General features: G+C 45.6%; 1 protein-coding gene across 3 annotated transcripts in view; it reads right to left on the reverse strand.

The window, feature by feature from the left end:
- ESCO2 (establishment of sister chromatid cohesion N-acetyltransferase 2) overlaps window positions 1-20,838 on the reverse strand; it is a 224,337-nt gene that overhangs the window by 106,264 nt on the left and 97,235 nt on the right. For all 3 annotated transcript variants that reach the window (XM_086928046.1, XM_086928047.1, XM_086928048.1), the window contains exons 4-5: window positions 4,577-4,673; window positions 1,608-1,668 (exon numbers count right to left, since the gene is read on the reverse strand). In XM_086928046.1, coding sequence (XP_086784172.1) covers window positions 1,608-1,668; window positions 4,577-4,673 — 158 coding nt within the window. The remainder of the gene's footprint in view (window positions 1-1,607; window positions 1,669-4,576; window positions 4,674-20,838) is intronic.

Genomic DNA, 20,838 nt, shown 5'->3' on the forward strand with positions numbered 1-20,838 from the left:
GTATCCGAGATGGAGTTCTCCTTTCTTATGCGATTAAGAACTTTCTGATGTGGGTGCTCCTGGGGTAAAAACTCCAAATAGATTGGATTCGGAGGGTAAACAATGATTTAACATCAAGGACCTGTTGCTGTGGTCAAAGGGAGTTTCTCAATGTGTCCCAGTGCCCCAACATTAAGGAATGCTTCAAAGCGGAATGTTTAGAATGACTCGTCGGCCGTGCAACAAGAATGACTGCTCTGCGGTGCAGGAGCAGTTTTCAAATGTATGTATGTATGGGTATTTGCATTAAGCAACCCTAGCCGGGGAGTAACGGATTGCTTCACATTATGGGGTGCTGGGAAGATATACAAGAACATATACATCAAGTGTGGATTTACATTGTTGAAATACACAATTATATTACATTTCACATATTAAATTGCATTTCACATATAGGCATGGGGACACTGACTGAATTGCCAAGGATCACAAGATTTTTCAGTCAAGAACGGGATAGAAACAAGCCAACTAGGTTCTGAAGTCGGGAACTTAGTATCTAGACCACAAGTTGAGGAAAAGTAAGCACCTCCTCTGGGTAGTAAGTTGGGCTAGAACCCTGTGATATAGGTTGAAGGGTGTTTCCCTAGAAGAGTCTGCATATTCTTAAGGCGAGCTCCCTCAGTCTCCTTCAGCTACCTCTGCAGCATCTTTTTACAAAAGTTACTTCCCTCAATGGACTGGAGATCTGGACAACAAGCCACACAAACTTTGTGATTGTGTTTGTGCGTCAAAACGACCTGCCACACTGTTAAAGGAAAGGCATGGAGAGGCACTCCCTGACTGGAAATACAAACAATACCTACTTTCAAGAAAACACGGGGAAAAAAACATAACATCGCCTCCATGTGTGGGTTAAACCAAATGACCCTACTGGTCATATATACCAAAGCAAATCCAATTAAGGAGAAAAGTATTCAAAATATTACCTACTGTTCAGGAAAGCTGCTCGAAAAGAGAGAAAATAATGCAAGGTGGTTTCTGGAGGACTAAATTCTGTGAGGAGTCAGTGAACTCTACCTCAAATATAAAGAGTTCCTGGTTTCCTTACAACTCTAAAAATAGTATTCTGTATATTATTTGCTAAGGACCAGTTACTGGATGCGTTCTGGAGAATTATTCTAAACCATTTTCTACAGGCTGCCATTAGGATCTTTACATTTCTTTCTCCACCCACTTAGAAATTATACAAATTGGGACTCCAGACAGGAACAGGGTAAGAAAGAGATTAGCTTACTCAATTCTGAATGAAGCCAATAAGGGGTGTGAACTAATGTAGTTTGAGTAGTCTATTTATGATAGTCTGCTCTGTCTGCAATCTTTGGTTCTCATTGAATATCTAATCAGAAACACAGAGGTACAATGAAATAACTATTCGGATAGCCTGACAAAGAAAATGAGATTTCGTCCAGCATTTGTTATATAATTTGTAGACAACATTAAACATGTTTTAAACCTGATCTTGAAAGTACAAACTGCATGACAAATATTGTTTTCCCTTACACTTATTTTCCCAAAATACATTAAACATACCTCACATATTCTGGGCAAAACAAAAGTTATCAACTGACCTTTTCTTAGCAGTTGAGGGTGTACTGAAGATCGGATATATTGTCTGTTTTGATAGACACCCTAGTAAAGAAACAGTTGAAATATTAGAAAGCAATTAAACAAATCAATACTAAATAGACCAAATGCAGCAAAGAATAAGCATGCTACAGGATGGACTAATAATGAATGTCTTAAATTCTTCCACTGTCGACTCTCTATACTGCATGCCCTTTGGTGGATACTGTATATAACGCAGACTTCTCACCTTTAGAATATCCCTAAGGAACCAGACTGAATCTGAAGAATCTGAAGAATTCTTTAGCAGTGCTCCTACACACCACTAGGTGGCATAAGCACAACCCCTGCGTGCTGACATCAATTTCTTATCTTTTTTTCTTTCCATGGCCTCAGATGCAAAGCATACAATAATTGCTGGGAACGGTGTGCTAATTGCTAACTAAGGTGCGTTTTAGATATTAACGAGACCACACCACAGAAGGGGGTATCAGATATGTAGCCCTCAAAGACGTGCAGCTCAGGTCTTGATGCCCTGTCTTTGCACTCATAGTGGTAGGATTGAGCTGAGTCGCAGTTTCAATTTGTTGTGCCTGCATTTGGGCTTAGACTTCCACAAACATTTTGAACAGGAATTGGAGATGTCCCAGGAACAGCTTCATGAGCAAGACCATGACTTGTGGCAGGAAAGGGATCGGAGTAACGTCTAGGATTGACTCTTATGCTCAACAATGCACACCTTCACCTCTTGGATAGTCACACAACTGGAGCCCAGGCACCAGAGGCACAGTTCGTAAGGGGTCCATGAGTGACTTCTGCTCGCTGCAGTCACAGCACAGTTTTCGGTATGGAAGACGCTCCCTAGAAAAATGTCTGAGACAATTTCTAAATTGTTGGAAAAACAAAAAAGTTGAGAGGAGCGGGAAGAAAGAAACAGTTGTCACAGTGCAAGGCTGGTGCTTATTATGCAGCTTCCTTCCATCGCTTCCGGGGCCGTATAGAACCAGCAAAGACCCACACAACATCACCTACTTGGATTCCTGGCACCCTGCGGAAAAATGCTCCTGATTCAGTCTGGCAACTGGTGGGTATTTTAAAGGGGAGGCATCTGCAGTTAGAAATATCCATCAGAATTTCTGTTACTGTACCCACCCTGACTTCTTGAGAATCCCCACACTTCCTTCTCTCTGGCTCTCCTTTATTCTGCTTATTTTCACCTTGTGTCCTTATCTGCAGAGTGCTATCAATGTTTCTCCTTTTAAATCCGAAGTATGCCTGTTTATACCTCTGTATAGTTTTTTACTCCCTCATTTACGAACTCATGCTTGTACAATATTTACAGTCGGTTGATTGATTTTTTTTTAGTTTTTCCTTATTCAGTTGTACTGGACTTTTAGTTTATTGTTCATTGTAAGTGAGGCCTCACAACTCAATTGTTTTGTGGTGTGTACAGCACATTCCTCTCTGTGGCAGTGTAACATCCAATATAAAAAGTCAAATCAATCATTAAATAGCTATGGCTCAGAGCAACATTACTTTCTTTCTGAGATTTGTTTTACATTACAGAAGGGGAAATGCCACTGACCATCCTGGCATTAAGGCATGAAACATGTTGACCTCAGTTAACACTTATTGTAGCTATCACAGTACATTGACACGCACAATAGCTCCCTTGTTCTTAAATGTGTCAAGGGAACCACCACCACATTAAAATCTTTTGGGAGTCCCTTAGACTCTTAACCATGTGTACACCACCCTACATTCACATCCCCTCACTTGTATGCATCATACGGCTTTAAGAACAAAAGATCTCCACCAAAGAGCCACCTCTGAGGGGCCCGTCGGGCATTGAAGAGCCAGCCCAACGAGAAGCATCCTGTCAAGAAAGTTGCTGGTAAATATAAATAAGAAAGTTGCTGATGACAGAACGAGCAAACTGGTGAGTACCAACTAGTGGCTCCATGGATGGTGCTTACGTGAGTCACTTTCGGACTCTCTCACATTTTTTCTTTGTTAGGTGTGAGATTATTTTGGGATGGTTGATATAAGTGTTTAAACAAAAATAATTTTAAACATGGAACACTTTGAGGTAGGCCTGACTAGACAATTTAGCATAGCCATACCTTGGAGTATATAATACCTGTTGAATACAAGTTACAAAGATTAAAAGTGTTTGTCTAACTAGGTCGTTTTTGTATGTATTCTTTGAGTGGAGGGCAAACTGGTTATGTTCCCTCTTTTGCTCCTATTTTTTTGAACCTCCATTTCTAAACAAATGCCCAAGCAAAAGGGTGGGGTAAAACAAATCTCCTGCCAATCAAAAGATCTCAGCACTTCATAGACCTTTGCCGGCACTTCATGACTAAGGTTTTACTTATGTTGAATAGTAGTCCCAGGTCCGGCATGTAGGTAACAAAATTGGTGAATAAGCACTGCAGTGTCAGAAGGGTACGGGCCACGAGTCCTGCATCGTTAGCGTAGAGGAGGGTCGTGATTGGTCATTGATCAATTTGAGGAAGGTCGGCAAATTTACTTGCCAGAACAGTGGATGGAGTCAATAGATGAAGCACACAAGAGCAAACAAAATAGGTAATTATAGTATCAGCAATTTTGTTATTTCTCATATTCAGTCATTCTTCTCCCTGCGATAATTGAATGTGTTCATGAAGTATCTCAGTTTGCTGAGAGATGCAGTACACAATACAATGAAAATTAATAACCCAAAGTCCACTAAGTGACAAAAAAGCTCATTCAGTTGGAAGAAGACAAATTAAAGAGCTATGCAAGGTTGTGAGCCAAAAGAAAACCACTCTAAAAAACTAGTTTTCAGAACTTAAATTTCCCCTTATTATAATGTCAGCTGGGCTGTCAAGATAGCATACATAGTTCATCAAAGCAATTTATACAATAATGGTAAAGTTAGATTAACCCTCACATTCGCAATAAGAAGTCATCTGATGAGCAATGTATTTACCTTCATGATCTTTATTTTGACTGATTCCAGATAGCATTTCTCCATCATCCAAGACCATCTCACAATCAGAGGAAGATTCACCATCTGAATCTGAAACCTGCATGCAGAAAACAAGTGCTCAGAAATACAGGAACTCCCAGTCAACCTAAAACGATTTCTTATTTTTTTAAATTATTAATACTTTCATCCTAAATGGAGCATTAAAGCGCTCGTCAAAAAGGTAACCATTTGTATAGTAAAACATTCTACTGCTTCATAATTAAAAGAAGTACACTGCAGAGCACTTTTCTTCAGTGACCCATCTCCTCACAAGCTTAGAGTATCTTATCTCTAAGTATACAAAGCATGAAAGGAAACTTGGGAACTTTGGGGTGTCCTTGAGGTGCTTCCATGAAGATGTGCAAGATTACTGTGCAGAAGGTTTAGGGTTTAGCAAGGAGAGCTTATGGGGTTAAGCTAGAGGAAACAAAGGTAAATAATAATCGGGAAACACTTATCAACTCTTCCAGAGGTCTCATAGTGTTACAAATCTCATCTCAAGAACTTATTAGAAAGACAAAAAGAGAAACATTGGACAAGAACAGGCAACAGATTTCCTGCATAGTTCATTTCATAAACTACAAGAGTTATTAAACAGTGAGGTGGTGAAGTAGTGTGAGAGTTTCAAAGCAGAAGGGTCATCGTTAATGCAAGGAGGTATAGTTAGAGTGTAGAAGGCACTAGCTAAATTTCGGATAGTCCAAATCTATAAGGACAGGAAAATGTAACTTGTAAAATGGCATCAGAACCACAAATCTGAATAAGCTAAGCTTAAAAATAAGTGTCAGCTAAGTGCTTGAAAGGGTTCTTGTTGCAAGACCAACTATCATAATATTCTTATACAGTTAAAAAAGATAGAGATACACAAGTAGCAAATAATAGGGCATGTTACTGATGCAAGAATGCCCTTTTTAGGTCTCGCGCCTAGCGTTGCAGTGTGCAGCACTGCATGCGCAGCACGAGACATTTAGTACGGGAAAAATGTGGTTTCAGAGACTGACCCAGGAATCACACATGCGTGTGTGTGTGCTTTTCCTTTTGTACCACGCGATTGGGTTTTGCATGTGTGTTTTTCACTAAGACGGCATGCAATAGGCCAAAGGCGGGCGCATTGCTCCGCCATGGCCTCTTTGTGTCTATTACGCGCACCGCCGGCCATGTGGTTTCAATTATCGCGTCCAGACATGGGCTCGATAATTGAAACCACATGGCTCACAGTGGCGCGCACCACTCGCAAGATTGTTCATTTTTGGATCCATTTCTCAGGAAAGCAACTAAATGAAGGAACCGCTTACATCTTGTTGGGTATTGCTGGGTCTTCCTGTTTTTTAATGTGGTCAGGACTCGTGTGCCACCCTTACGTAGAGATGTCCACATGCAGTTTTACATTCGGATTAAAGTTTTGAAAATATATTTTTTTTAAAGCGGTGGGTATTGCTGGCGTCTTTTTCCAACATGAAAGTAAAATACATCAAACTATCACAACATTCAATGAAATGTAGTGACTAAACTTTGGAGTAAATATATGCTATACTTCGAGTTCTATTCATGTTCCCGTAGTAGCATCTGCTGGAGCTCCTTTATAGGCTTCTAAAAGTCCTTTCTTTTCCCTGCTGTCCACTGAGTCAACTCCATGTGCCAGAGTCGGAGGTGAGGATTGAAAGTTTAATCCCAGGATGGCGACGGTTTTCAGCATGCATTGGCATTAATCAGCTAGCGCTTCTACCAGGGGTCTGTTAGTGGTCCAAGCTAATGCTTCCCTAAATCTTTCTTGCACCCTTGATATGGTGTGCTTATTGCGCTGAGTCCACTGGCCTTGTGGCAACTGATGGTCTAGACGATGCTGGAATTCTCTCAGGCTGAGCAATAAACATCGCACACTCCTGTTCATCATAAAGCGCTAACTAGAAGGGAACATCCAAGGATTCTCTTGACGGAAAGAGCATTTTCAAGGTCGAGGTAAGCCTCGAGGCTGGTCTCTTCTCTGGGTGTGCATCTTTGTTTCTATGTATGTATCTATCTCTGTATGTGTGTCTCTATACGTGTGTCAGTCTCTATGTGTGCGTGTCTGTCTGTGCGTCTCTGTGTGTATGTTTCTCTGTGCATGTATGTCTCTCTGAGTGAGTTTGTCTCTATGTGTCTCTGTATATTTGTCTCTATGTATAGGTCTGTTAGCCTTACTGGCAATGTAAACATGGCATGGGAAGGACCGCGAGTCGCCAATAAAGGACTGCTGGTCCAATAGTAATCTGCATACTGTACTATAAATAGTACTGGTATAGTCCATCTAAACACAATAACTGTTGTATTATTCCTAGATCTTCAGATAAACTTCATCTTACAACCCAACACAATGCAGAAACAAACAAAAGACAAAATTACTAATATTTTGTATTTCCTTTCCTTACTGCATTGCGTTGCGCTTACTTAAAACAAATACAAACACGCATCTAACCTATAAAGCTGTTCACTAAATAATGTAATATAAATATGCTTACGTTTGCATGCACAAGATATGCTAAATTACAGATACACGTGTGCATATAAAGGCATTTTAACATTTTACCTTTTATAATGCTAATTGTAGGTTACTACCCTACCGTAGTCAGTTATTAGCATTTTAATCAATTATATATTATAAAGCCACAATATTATTAAGACATCTTCAGGGCTCGACAAATCCACTCGCCCGCTCGCATTTGCAAGGGAGAATGGATGAGGACGAGCTATTTTTAGGTCCTACTCGCCCTTTCTGGCGAGTAGGAAGACAAACTAACTTTTGTCCTCTGTCTTTGAAAGCGGAGCAAAAGTGAAAAGATAAGATTTAAAGGCATTTTATTCCTCACAAAGGGACTGGGCAATAAAGATGCCTTTAAATCTTGTTAACTTGTCACTTTTGCTCTGTTTTCAGAGACAGAGGTCAAGTAAGTTGCAGTTCGGTCGATTTTACAAGTTAATAGACCTGCAGGACTAATACAAGTTTTCAGATATTTAAGGTGCCTACACTATGAAAAGCATACGCATTTGATGCCTTTTTTTACAACGTGTTTACACACATCTTTTTAACTTATTCAAATACTCTATCACACGCAATACAATTCACTCTTGCATATCCCTTTCATGTTTACCTAAAGCTTTCACCCGACCTTTGCTAACAGCCACATATTTCACACTATCTGTAGACATTCCAGGCCCCACATACCGTGTCCTTTTATTACTCCTACAAGATAACTATCTTTTATTGCCGTGTACTGTATTTAAACAGAGAGGGGCAACATATCCGCACCTGTGGGAGCAAGGTCAGTAAGGGGTGGGGATAATGTTAAAAACAACTGTAATCGTAAGGTTAAGCACCAGCCCCTGTAGCGGATGTATCTCTGTGTGTCTCAGTCTCTATGTGTGCATGTCTGTCTCTGTGTGTGCGTCTCTCTTAATGTATACGCCTCTGTCTCTGTGTGTGCGTGTCTGTGTGCATGTCTGTGTGCATGTTTTGGTCTTGTGTGAATATCTCCGTCTTGTGTGCATCTCGGTCAGCGTGTGTTTTTTGCTGTGTGCACATTTCTGTATGTGTGCATCTCTATGTGTTTGTTTCTGTCTCAGAGCACATCTCTATCTCTGTGTGTGTCTCTATGTATGCATTTGTCTCTGTACATACGTCCCTTCTCTGTGTGTGCATCTTTGTTTCTTTGTGTGCGTCTATATACGTGTGTGGCAGTCTCTATGTGTGCGTGTCTGTGCGTCTCTGTGTATGTTTCTATGTGTGTGTCTGTCTCTCTGTGTGCGTTTGTGTGTCTATGTGTGTATCGGTGCATGTGTGTCTCTGTATGTCTATGTGTATATCTCTACTGTTAGCCTCACTGGCAATGTAAACATGGCATGGGAACGCTATAATACACATACTTACTCCACAGATGCATACAAACCTGCCTATTCCTAACACATACAGTACAGAAACCAGCAAACATATCCAGCTAAATAGAAACAATGCCAAATTCTCCAACTTTAATTAATGCGAGACCTGTTGCATTGCAAATGCTTGTTTATTCTTTCTGGATGCTTCATACGTGAAGGAGAGGAGAAATTAAATATAACTCATCTGGAGGGCCTCTTAAGCAAAAGGAGCAAAACTTGCGGGCGGACTTGGGATAAAAGAGGTACCTCTTGTGGGAAGCTTGGAATGCCATGGTTTCAATGGATTCTCCTCACATGAGACAAGATCAGAGGACTATGAACTCCTAAGATACTATAGACACAAATTTTACACTGTACTTGCTACACGAAAATTGCCAAAACTATGCAATTATTCCAAAAATTTTGCCCAAGGGGACAAAGACAACATAAATGAAGAGAATGGGAGTGGCTATTGTTCACAGTACTTGTGAGTTTTTGATTTAGCTGGAAATGCCAATTATGCATCTGAAACATTTTTTCAAATGAACAAACCAAGGCATTTAACCTTCTTTAGTGGGATGTCTCCATAAAGGTTCTGACCTTCTGTTTAAAGCATAAGGTTTTCACACAAAGCAATCATCGGATTTACCCTAGTAAAACAACAAATACGTTCAAAATTACAGTTGTTAAAACAATATAAAATCCTTACTAAGAGTACCTATTAAGGATTCTCATAGTACAAATGTTTTATCCCAACGGTTTGTTGGAGTGGGTCACCAGCACAAAAACCTTCGCGAACTATGGTAATCTGTAAGATTCAATATAACAAAATGCCAGCTTATATGCTTTTTAGCACAGTGAAATAACAATCAACCCTAAAAGTCCATTGAATTTGATCACATGATTTTTACAATACATACATCTCAGACCTTCAGGCTTTGTCATTATTTTACATAATAAGCAGATCAAACCCAAGGAACCTGGAATAATTGTCCCAATGAACCATTAAGATCTGTAGTCTTTACTATTGGCTTGACATCATAACCAACACAGGCCTACTGAAACGAGCATGAGCTGGCAACCATCATGTTTACAGCTATAAAATGTCAAATATGTACTAATTACAGTTTGCAAAACAAACATCCTTCTCAAAAGGGTCTAACTAGGATTCACAGTGAAAAGCTTCTACCTCCAGGGTTTGTCAGAGGTTGACCAACGCAAATCCCGTGCATACTATGGAAATCTGTGAAATATCAAATGACGAAATACCACAATACAGCCTGAAACACAGTATGATAACAGTCCACAGTTAAAAGCCTATTGGCTTCAACAAATGCGTTTCACAATAAATAAGACAGGTCTATTGCCTATATCATAACTTTACATTAAAAAAAACCAGACCAGAACTTTGGCATTGTGGATAACCTTTCCCAGTGAACAAATTGGCCCGTCACCATAACCAACTAAGGTCTATTGCAACGATCAGGCATATAGTCATAAATGTACTAGTGTACACAAAATTACAGCTGGCAAAGATAAAACTGTTTATCCTAATAGGGCCTAACAAGGATTATCAAAGTGCAAGTCTGCTATCCTCATGGTTTGTCAGCGAGTCTAAACAATACCTAAACTTTTGCCTACTATGATCATTTGTGTAATTCCAAGTAAGTAACAATATATATGTTTGAAGCATCCCAAGCCATCGTTATTTTGTACACCATGCCACTTCAGTTTAGACCAGACTTATGCAAATCAGCCTTGACCATGTTCCTCCAAGCCAGATCCTCCTTGGACAGGAACTCAGGCTACCAAGGATAGATGGCCAGTGGCTGTACTAGGACTAATGATCCTTGACAAAGCATGAAATGGTCACCTGAAGGTCAGCAGAGGTGGGTAGGTCAAAGTAATTATGCCACGTTGAACCTCTCTATTTTCCCTAATAAAGCGTGGGTCTTCTGCCCACACCCAAGAGGCACAAACCTCCCCCTAATATGGTTGGATCTTCAGTGTCCTGTATAGCTATAGTAGACACACTACTCACATTTTGACGTTGTTCATTGGGTACCAGGCACCAACATTGATTCCCTAACAAGTGTAGGCTATGCGTCACAATTTCTGGTCTTGACGAATTGCCTAAGATCCTGTTGAATCACGCAAGGCAATATGTTCATCGATTCACATTTCATGCTTTGTCAAGAATCATAAGCCCTAGAACAACAGCAACTTTTCTTTTACTCCTACCAAGGGGGCCACCATATTAAACTACATTAGGTACCCCTTACACATTCTTAAAAACACTCACTTCACCACCCTACACTCATGACACTATCATTACAGCAACCAACTTTAAAGATCTCCGGCAACGAGTACCCTCGAAGCGCCCGCTTGGGCATGGAGTCACCAGCCTAACGAAGAGCTGTCATATGATGAAGAATGACACCCTTTTGGGTGTGCAAGGGTCATTGCTTCTGATCAGTCAGATCCCGGAACCGGTTGATCAGTTCTTCCCTCTGACTGACAGCTACTACCCCCCTTACTGCCTTTTTTTCGTTTTAAGAGAAGCACACCTTTCTGATTTGTAAGACTTCCCAAAAGGCAACCACCTGGTATACCTAAATAAAATTACAAGATACAGTTGTCAAAACAATATAAAATCCCTAGTAGTAAAGTCTAATAAAGATTGCCATATTGCAAATAGCCTGTCCCCATGGTTTGTTCAGGTGGGTCACTACCACCAAAACCATTCACTACAACAGTAATTTGTGGGATTCCATGTGACAAAACGCCTGCCTACAGGCTTTAGCACACTGTAAAAACAACCCACCCTATTTGCAGTTTAACATATTCTTTTCACAATAATCAAGACTGACTTACTTTGCCATAACTTTTCTTTATACACAGATCACACCAAAGGAACAGGACATATCTTTCTGCAGTAAACTTATAAGGCCTCTACCCTTTATCGTTAGCTTGAGACTATGCACAATCCAGGCCTACAGAAGTGCGCCGAAGCTGGCAACTATTCGACCTATGTTCATAATATTACAACAATATACAAAATTACAGTTGGCAAAACAATACACACCCCCTCTAAATAAGGCAGAACAAGAATCATAGTGAAAGTCTACTCCCAGGGATTGTCAGAGTGGGTGACCTAAACCATAACCCTTGCCTACAATGGTGATCTGTAAGAGTATATGTAACCAATACCTTTCTATGGCTTCTAACATACGTGACTTTACCACAAGCGTTTTACAATAAATAAACCAGAACTATTGCCTTTGTAATAACTTTTGATAATAAACAGGCCAGAGCTATGGGATAGGGCATACCATTTTTCCTCACACCAATCAAGCCTATAGCTGCTATTACATCTATCACTGTACTGAGCTTAGGCAACCCTCAGGCATTCAGTTAACAAATTACAAATGTACATACAATTACAGCTGTAAAAGCAAAATAGCATTTCTGTTAACTGGGCTTAAGGATTCTCCAATTGCAAATCTTCTATAGTCATGGTTTGTCAGGGGGGCAACGAACACAAAACTCTTGCCTACTATGATAATCTAGGAGATTCAATGTAAAAAAACAACCTAATTGTAGGCTTTAAGTCAAAGTGATAACAATCCACCCATAAATGCTTATTGACTTTAGCATATGCTTTTCACAATCAATATGTCAGGCATACTGCCTCAACCGTACCTTTTCATACTAAGCAATCGGGTATGTAGCTTCTATCATTGGCTTGTTACCGCGGCCCATTACCCATTGTAGTGAGCGTAAACTTTCCACTAGTTAACCATTCAACATACTGTCATAAAGGTACAAATGTGTACAGAATTACAGTTGGCAACGGACAGTACCATCTCTCTTAAGACAGCATGTTAGACCTGTCTGCCTTTGGGTAGTCCCTCCAATTAATTATTTATTTTGTCCCCTTTATGCCCCTCATTCCCTTTCTATCTTTTTGTGTCCACTAGATTTTTATGGTGTTGGCCTGGGGGATAGATGCTCCTTTCTCCTCATGGTTTTTTACCTCAGGCCTAGGTGCCTTTTCCTGACAAGAATTCACCCAGAGATACAAAATGGTGGTTTTCAACTGTCACACCTGAGAACTGACCCATAGGATAGAATAGGGCATTCCAGAACCTTCTGGCCCCTTCTGGACCTTTGAGGGTCAGCCTATATAAGGCGGAATGCTGGGCAGCCATTTTAGTTGGTTGGTGCTTGGTAGAAGAGGAATCCTGAGGTCTGGTTGGAGCATAGACTACTGTGAATAGGGGAAGGGAGATCCTGTCAGGGTTGATAGCCCTTATTGGTCTGCTGCCCGAGCTGAGAATCTGCCTCCCTTCCAGTCGATCTGGCCCAGCTGAGGGAATTGTCCCTGTGGTAAAATTGGCAGTTCAGAGCATCTGGGAAAACAACAGCAGTAAGCGCCTTCTTCGGACTTGACCTGGTGGTGCAGGAGGAGGAAAGGAGGCTGAAGTGTTCCCCTACCTTGCTCACCCACGTCGTCCGTTCTGCCCAGAGAACTCACCCCGTTGCTGTGCGCAGAAGCGGTTGCCTTGCTGAAGGAATTGTGGCCCCAGCCGATTCGGAGAGTCCGGATCATCCCTTGCGTCCTACTGGTGAGGAGAGGGGGTCGGAGAAGCGTCTCGCCGTGTGCGCAGGCCAGGAATCTAGTGTGGAGTTCCTTCCTGGCTGTGGGCGGTGCCGTGCTGAAGCGGACCAACTTCCGCACATGCCCCGGGGAGCGAGGTCAGAAGGTAGCGTCTCCTCAGCGGCGCGTCTGCAGTGAGTGCGGTGTCGGACGGCACCCTGCGCGCTCCACGCTGAGGTCAAGTCTCTCCGCCGGGCGGGGAGAGGCCTGATTTCACCCCCTGACCGAGCGGAGCCCAAGCGGAGGAAGAGCTGCGGCAGAGGGCGGATAAACGTCCTGCCGGTTCCCTAATCCCCGGTAGGCTGTAAGTGAACAGAGGCCCCGGCGGCAGGAGGAGGGTGTTTACACTCGCACTCCGTACAAGTAAGCTGGGAAAACAGGGGGGTCTGGTGGGAAGTCCACCAGGGTGTCCTCCGATGCCTTCCTACTGCCAAATTTGAGTGAAGAGGTGAGGGGGTCGGGGGAAAATCACCGGAACCCCATCCAGCAACAGGGGACAGTCCACGAAAGAAACGAACCGGGTTGTCAGAGAGCTGAGAACTAGAAAAACCCTGCCTAAAAGACCTTGCCCTGTCCAGTTTCTCAGTGGGTCCCTTTAGGAGAACTTGGAGTCCACAAGGACTAGATCTCCACTTATATTCAAGATACAGATTTGGGCCTGTGGGGGACTGACCCATTCAGACAAGGCATCAACCCTGGTTTACAGAGGCAGGGCAGAGAAGGATTGAGAGTATACAGGCTGACTTCTTAGTATTCCCAGCGCTGTATGGGAGTTTTGAGAGCTAGTCCTTGGAAGGAGATCTATTAACATAACCCATGAAACAGTAGAATGTTAAAACCTTTTTGATTGTATGTAACACAGACCAATGAAAAGTGCTTGTTAATTACAGAAACTCGAGCTAGCGCTTGTGTGTGAAGAAAAATCTATCAGAACCTTAGAAGCTCAACCCGAAGTGATGGTTAACGTTTTTTTTTTACTAAAGAAAGATAAGTAATAATGACATGTGAAAATATGTGATGTATTGAAGTCTCATAAAAAGTCATCAAACCCACAAAGTATTATTTTTATAAAGCAGCTCGTATTTTTCCACATTGTTTGGTGTAGTGTCATTTTTGAGTGGAATTGCATTAAGTTACTGCTGGGTGGTGTGCAAACTTTGCACTTGTGCTTCTGGCGACTGACCGTCTTACCCTAGGCCAAGCTACCCTAGGTGACCTGACATCTCTAGGTCCAACATTTTGGTGTCTAGCGGTGGGATGAAAACTGTGGTCGCGGCTACTCTGCAGTAACTAAGTGTAATCCACTAACCTACACCTGGAGTTTTCTCCTGGCGGACCTCCTAATTTTTACTTTTGCTTTTTCCAAATGTATTCCTGGTGGTGGGGTGGAGGTAGCTTCCGTTGGCCCTTGTACTCTATTCTTTTTGTGTGCTTGACCTTAAAATTGCCCTTAGCAAAATGGAATTTGCACTGGAAGAACTGGACACTTATTCTGTGGCCCAGCTAAAGGACTTCTGTCAACAAATGGGGGTGTTCTTTAAGCGTGGTGCCAAGAAGGGGGAACTCCAGACCAGTTTGAGGGCTTGGGTGGAAGCACACAGAGAAGGGAAGGAGGAGGATGAGGGGACGGACCGGGACACGGTCATAGGGGTAGAGGGATTGTTCCATCCAGAGGTGGGAAACCTACTCCCAGGACCAATGACCTACTCTAGGAGGGGCAGTAGTGTCTCCGGAGGGAGCTTGACCGAAGCAGAACTCACAGACAGGAGGGAAAAGAGGCAACTGAAATGGGAGTTGGCCAGGCTAGAACAGGAGAGGGAAGAGCGGAGGATGGCTCATGAATTCAAACTAAAAGAGTTAGAACTCCAAGCCCTGCAATTAGGACCCTCTTCTACTCCAAATGGTGGCAGCGAATCCAGAGAACCAACCAGGAGTCCAGACCCTACCTGCCTAAGGATATAGTGGCCAGCTATAGTCAGGGGGACGATATAGCTAAATGGCTGGCTGCCTATGAGGTCTCCTTAAGAGCCCATGGGATCCAGGAGAAGCACTGGGGGGGTGGGTTGTATAAGTATATGCCTCCCACTGGTCGAGACACCTTGTTAGCCTTAGAACCGGAGGAGCAGACCAACTACCCCACCATGAAGTTAGCATTGATCAGGAAGTTTGGGCTAACCCCAGAAATGTATCGCCAAAAATTCAGGGGGAGCCACAAGTTAAGCACCCAGAACTGGGTGGATTTCCTGGATTATGCGAGGAAGCCATTGGATGGCTGGGTACGGGCAGTGAGGGGAAAGATTATGAGGGGTTGTATGATCTTTTTTTGAAAGAGCATCTACTCGAGAAATGTTTTCCCGAGCTGCGCCAACACCTGGTGGACAGCAAGCTGACCAACCCCCGGAAGCTTGCAGAGGAGGCGGACATCTGGGCAAGTACCCGGGTGTCCTCAAAGGGGACTGGAGGGGATTCCCAAAAGACCGGACAGGGCGCCCCTCAGAAGAAGGAGGGGGGAGATAAAAAGCGGGAGTTCTCTAAAGGTCCCCAAAACAGTTTCCAGGGAAAGGGAACAGGTTTCACCCCCAAGGCAAACCCGCACAGAAACCCTCATCCTGGCCAAAGCCAGCAGCCAAGGGTTGTCCATTGCTTCGAGTGTGGTGGTGTTGGACATTATAAGGAAGATGTCAGATGCCCAAAGAGACCACCCCCTCCCACCGGAGGAAAAGCCCCGGGAGTAGCTAGTGTAGAGCTCGGGGAGGAGTTGCCCTTAGATAAGGGGGGTGAGTGGGCGGGTGTCACCTTAGTGTCCCTGGGAGAACGGGAGATGGTTCCAAAGATCCAGGTGCCCCCAAATACTACTAAGTATGGGCAGTGGATCACCATCAATGGCCAGAGAGGGGAGGCTCTGAGAGATACAGGAGCCAGTATGACTATGGTGAGAAGTCAACTGGTGTCTCCAGAGCAGGTGATTCCCAATGTACTCCACCCCGCCGCGATGGCTGACGGCAGAATGGGCCACTACCCTGTGGCCGAGGTTCGCTATGAGTGGGAAGGGGTTGCAGGTTCACTTCGAGTTGCCGTAAGCCCTGCCGTGCCAGTTGATTGTCTGCTGGGGAATGACATGGGGCACAATGCTTGGAGAGAGGTGGAATACCGGACGCATTCAGCGACTGGGTACACCTGACTGGGCCTGTGTAAGCACAAGGTCTGCGACTGCCCGGAGAGGGAGTTCGCCTGGGTTGGAGCCTGGAACAATGGCCCAAACCCGCTGCCAAAAAGGGACAGAACCGAAGACAGGAGAAGCCTGCTTCGGCTTCCACACCCCATGTGACAGATCGGCCACCTGCGGTGGTGGACCAGCGTGGATGGGGAAGTAGTTTCTATGGAGGACCTGCCCATCCCTGCTGAGTGGCATGTGGAGGGAGGGCCTACCAGAGAAGAATTCTGTAAGGGCCAGAAGGAGTGCCCTACCCTGGAGGGACTGAGGTGACAGGCTGAAGCCCAGGCAGCAGGGGACGTTGCGGGACACTACCACATTTACTGGGAGGATGGACTCCTCTACAGTGAACCCAAGGTACCCTTACCTGGTTCATCAAGGGCCTTGGTAGTCCCGCAACGTTACCGAGCCTTTCTGCTGGAATTGGCTCACGAAATACCCTTGGCAGGACACTTAGGTCAGGACAAGACCTTTGCTCGGCTTGTCCCCCACTTTTACTGGCCTCAGATGAAAGTGGCGTCTAACACCTACTGTCGGACATGTGTATCCTGCCAAGCCAGTGGGAAAACAGGGGTGAAGCTGAAGGCTTCCCTGGAACCACTTCCTGTCGTTAGCACCCCCTTTGAAAGGGTGGGCATCGACATTGTAGGGCCATTGGATCCACCAACAACAGCTGGTCACCGGTTTATCCTGGTTCTGGTGGATCATGCCACACGGTACCCAGAGGCAATTCCTCTGAGGACTGTCACTGCACCTGTGGTGGCTCGGGCCCTAATGGGGATCTTTACCCGAGTGGGTTTCCCCAAAGAAGTTGTGTCCGACAGGGGGACCAACTTTATGTCAGCATACATGCAGGCAATGTGGAAGGAGTGTGGAGTGACCTACCGGTTCACCACTCCCTATCACCCTCAGTCAAATGGACTGGTAGAAAGGTTCAACAAGACCTTGAAGGGCATGATCAGAAGTCTGCCTGAAAGCCTGCGGAGGAAGTGGGACGTCCTACTACCCTGTTTGCTATTTTCCTACAGGGAAGTGCCACAGAAGGGAGTGGGCTTCAGCCCCTTTGAGCTTCTGTATGGGCACCCTGTACGCGGTCCTCTCAGCCTGGTGAAGGATGGATGGGAAAAGTCTCCCAGGAAACCCCCCCAGGATGTGGTGAGCTACATGCTGGCCTTCAGGAGCCAAATGGCGAAGTTGTGGAAGCAAGCTTCTGACAACTTGGAGGCCAGCCAGGCAGTAATGAAGGAGTGGTATGACCACAACGCTCACCCGGTGGAGTTGGAGCCTGGCCAGAAAGTGTGGGTGATGGAGCCTGGAAAGCTAAGTGCCCTCCAGGATCGCTGGACAGGCCCCTTTGAGGTGTTAGAAAAGAAGGGTAAGGCCACATACCTGGTGGACCTTAAGACCCCTCGACAGCCCCTACGGGTGCTACATGCTAACCGACTCAAACCCCACCATGAGAGGCCCGAGGTCATCTTAATGATGGTGACTGATGGGGGAGAGGAAGTGGAAAGCGAACCTCTCCCAGACTTGTTCTCGTCTCAAGAAAAGGATGGGTCAGTGGAGGGAGTGATTCTCTCCCCATCCCTAACTCCTGAACAGCGGGAGGACTGCCGCCAGATACTGGAGCAGTACTCTACGTTGTTCTCCCTTGTCCCGGGAAGGACTCACTTGTGTACCCATGATGTGGACACAGGGGACAGCCCACCAGTGAAGTCAAAGACCTACCGGCTGTCCGACAAGGTGAAGGCTAGCATCCATGGTGAGGTTACCAAGATGCTGGAGCTAGGAGTTATAGAACCTTCCAGCAGCCCCTGGTCCAGTCCGGTGGTTCTAGTGCCAAAAGCCACTCCACCAGGCACCACTCCAGAACTGAGGTTCTGTGTGGATTACCGGGGACGGAACTCAGTTACCAAAACATGATGCTCATCCGATCCCTAGGGCGGATGAATTAATAGGAGCTGCCCAATACCTAAGTACCTTTGACCTCACCTCGGGGTACTGGCAGATCTCCCTGACAGAAGGAGCAAAGGAAAGGTCAGCCTTCTCCACGCCTGAGGGACACTTCCAATTTTGTGTGATGCCCTTTGGGCTCAAAAATGCCCCTGCCACTTTTCAGCGGCTGGTGAATCAGGTCCTCTCCGGAATGGAGGGTTTCTCCGCTGCTTATCTGGATGACATTGCTGTCTTCAGCAGCAGTTGGGAGGACCATTTGCAACATTTGCAAGCAGTTCTCCAGGCCCTGAAGCAAGCTGGATTGACAATCAAGGCCAGTAAATGTCAGATTGGGCAGGGGTCGGTTGTGTACCTTGGACACTAGGTGGGTAGGGGAACAGTGCAGCCCCTTCAGGCAAAGATTGAGGCAATCATGGCCTGCGAACCCCCCAAGACCCAGACTGAGGTCTGAGCTTTCCTGGGCCTCACAGGTTACTACCGTCGCTTTGTGAAGGGGTATGGCACTATTGCAGCGCCCCTCACAGAGCTCACCTCAAAGAAACAACCTCGACGGGTAGTTTGGACAGAGGCTTGTCAGCAAGCCTTTGAAAAGTTGAAGCAGGCAATGTGTGCAGCACCGGTCCTGAGGGCCCCAGACTTCTCCAAGGAGTTCATTGTCCGGACGGATGCATCAGAACATGGCATTGGGGCAGTGTTATCGCAACTAAATGAAGAGGGTCTGGATCAGCCTGTAGTCTTCCTATCCAGGAGACTGCTTCCCCGGGAACAGAAGTGGAGTGCAATTGAGAGGGAAGCTTTTGCGGTGGTGTGGGCTCTGAAGAAGTTGCGGCCATACCTTTTTGGCTCGCACTTCCTGGTTCAGACTGACCACCGACCCCTTCGTTGGCTGATGCAGATGAAGGGGGAGAATCCCAAGTTGTTGAGATGGTCCATCTCCCTACAGGGAATGGACTTCCAGGTGGAACATCGGCCTGGAGTGGACCACGCCAATGCAGACGGTCTCTCTAGGTATTTCCGCCTTAGTGATGAGGACTCCCAAGGGGTTGGGTAGCTCTCCCCACTTTCAGCTGGGGGGGGACGCGTGTTAGACCTGTCTGCCTTTGGGTAGTTCCTCCAATTAATTATTTATTTTGTCCCCTTTATGCCCCTCATTCCCTTTCTATCTTTTTGTGTCCACTAGATTTTTATGGTGTTGGCCTGGGGGATAGATGCTCTTTTCTCCTCATGGTTTTTTACCTCAGGCCTAGGTGCCTTTTCCTGACAAGAATTCACCCAGAGATACAAAATGGTGGTTTTCAACTGTCACACCTGAGAACTGACCCATAGTATAGAATGGGGCATTCCAGAACCTTCTGGCCCCTTCTGGACCTTTGAGGGTCAGCCTATATAAGGCGGAATGCTGGGCAGCCATTTTAGTTGGTTGGTGCTTGGTAGAAGAGGAATCCTGAGGTCTGGTTGGAGCATAGACTACTGTGAATAGGGGAAGGGAGATCCTGTCAGGGTTGATAGCCCTTATTGGTCTGCTGCCCGAGCTGAGAATCTGCCTCCCATCCAGTCGATCTGGCCCAGCTGAGGGAATTGTCCCTGTGGTAAAATTGCCAGTTCAGAGCATCTGGGAAAACAACAGCAGTAAGCGCCTTCTTCGGACTTGACCTGGTGGTGCAGGAGGAGGAAAGGAGGCTGAAGTGTTCCCCTACCTTGCTCACCCACGCCGTCCGTTCTGCCAAGAGAACTCACCCAGTTGCTGTGCGCAGAAGCGGTTGCCTTGCTGAAGGAATTGTGGCCCCACCCGATTCGGAGAGTCCGGATCATCCCTTGCGTCCTACTGGTGAGGAGAGGGGGTCGGAGAAGCATCTCGCCGTGTGCGCAGGCCAGGAAGCTAGTGTGGAGTTCCTTCCTGGCTGTGGGCGGTGCCGTGCTGAAGCGGACCAACTTCCGCACATGCCCCGGGGAGCGAGGCCAGAAGGTAGCGTCTCCTCAGCGGCGCGTCTGCAGTGAGTGTGGCGTCGGACGGCACCCTGCGCGCTCCACGCTGAGGTTAAGTCTCTCCGCCGGGCGGGGAGAGGCCCGATTTCACCCCCTGACCGAGCGGAGCCCAAGCGGAGGAAGAGCTGCGGCAGAGGGCGGATAAACGTCCTGCCGGTTCCCTAATCCCCGGTAGGCTGTAAGTGAACAGAGGCCCCGGCAGCAGGAGGAGGGTGTTTACACTCGCGCTCCGTACAAGTAAGCTGGGAAAACAGGGGGGTCTGGTGGGAAGTCCATCAGGGTGTCCTCCAATGCCTTCCTACTGCCAAATTTGAGTGAAGAGGTGAGGGGGTCGGGGGAAAATCACCGGAACCCCATCCAGCAACAGGGGACAGTCCATGAAAGAAACGCACCGGGTTGTCAGAGAGCTGAGAACTAGAAAAACCCTGCCTAAAAGACCTTGCCCTGTCCACTTTCTCAGTGGGTCCCTTTAGGAGAACTCGGAGTCCACACTGACTAGATCTCCTCTTATATACA

Source organism: Lissotriton vulgaris, chromosome 6 (genome assembly GCF_964263255.1).
Source record: "Lissotriton vulgaris chromosome 6, aLisVul1.2, whole genome shotgun sequence".
In the NCBI taxonomy this organism is placed as follows: Eukaryota; Metazoa; Chordata; class Amphibia; order Caudata; family Salamandridae; genus Lissotriton; species Lissotriton vulgaris.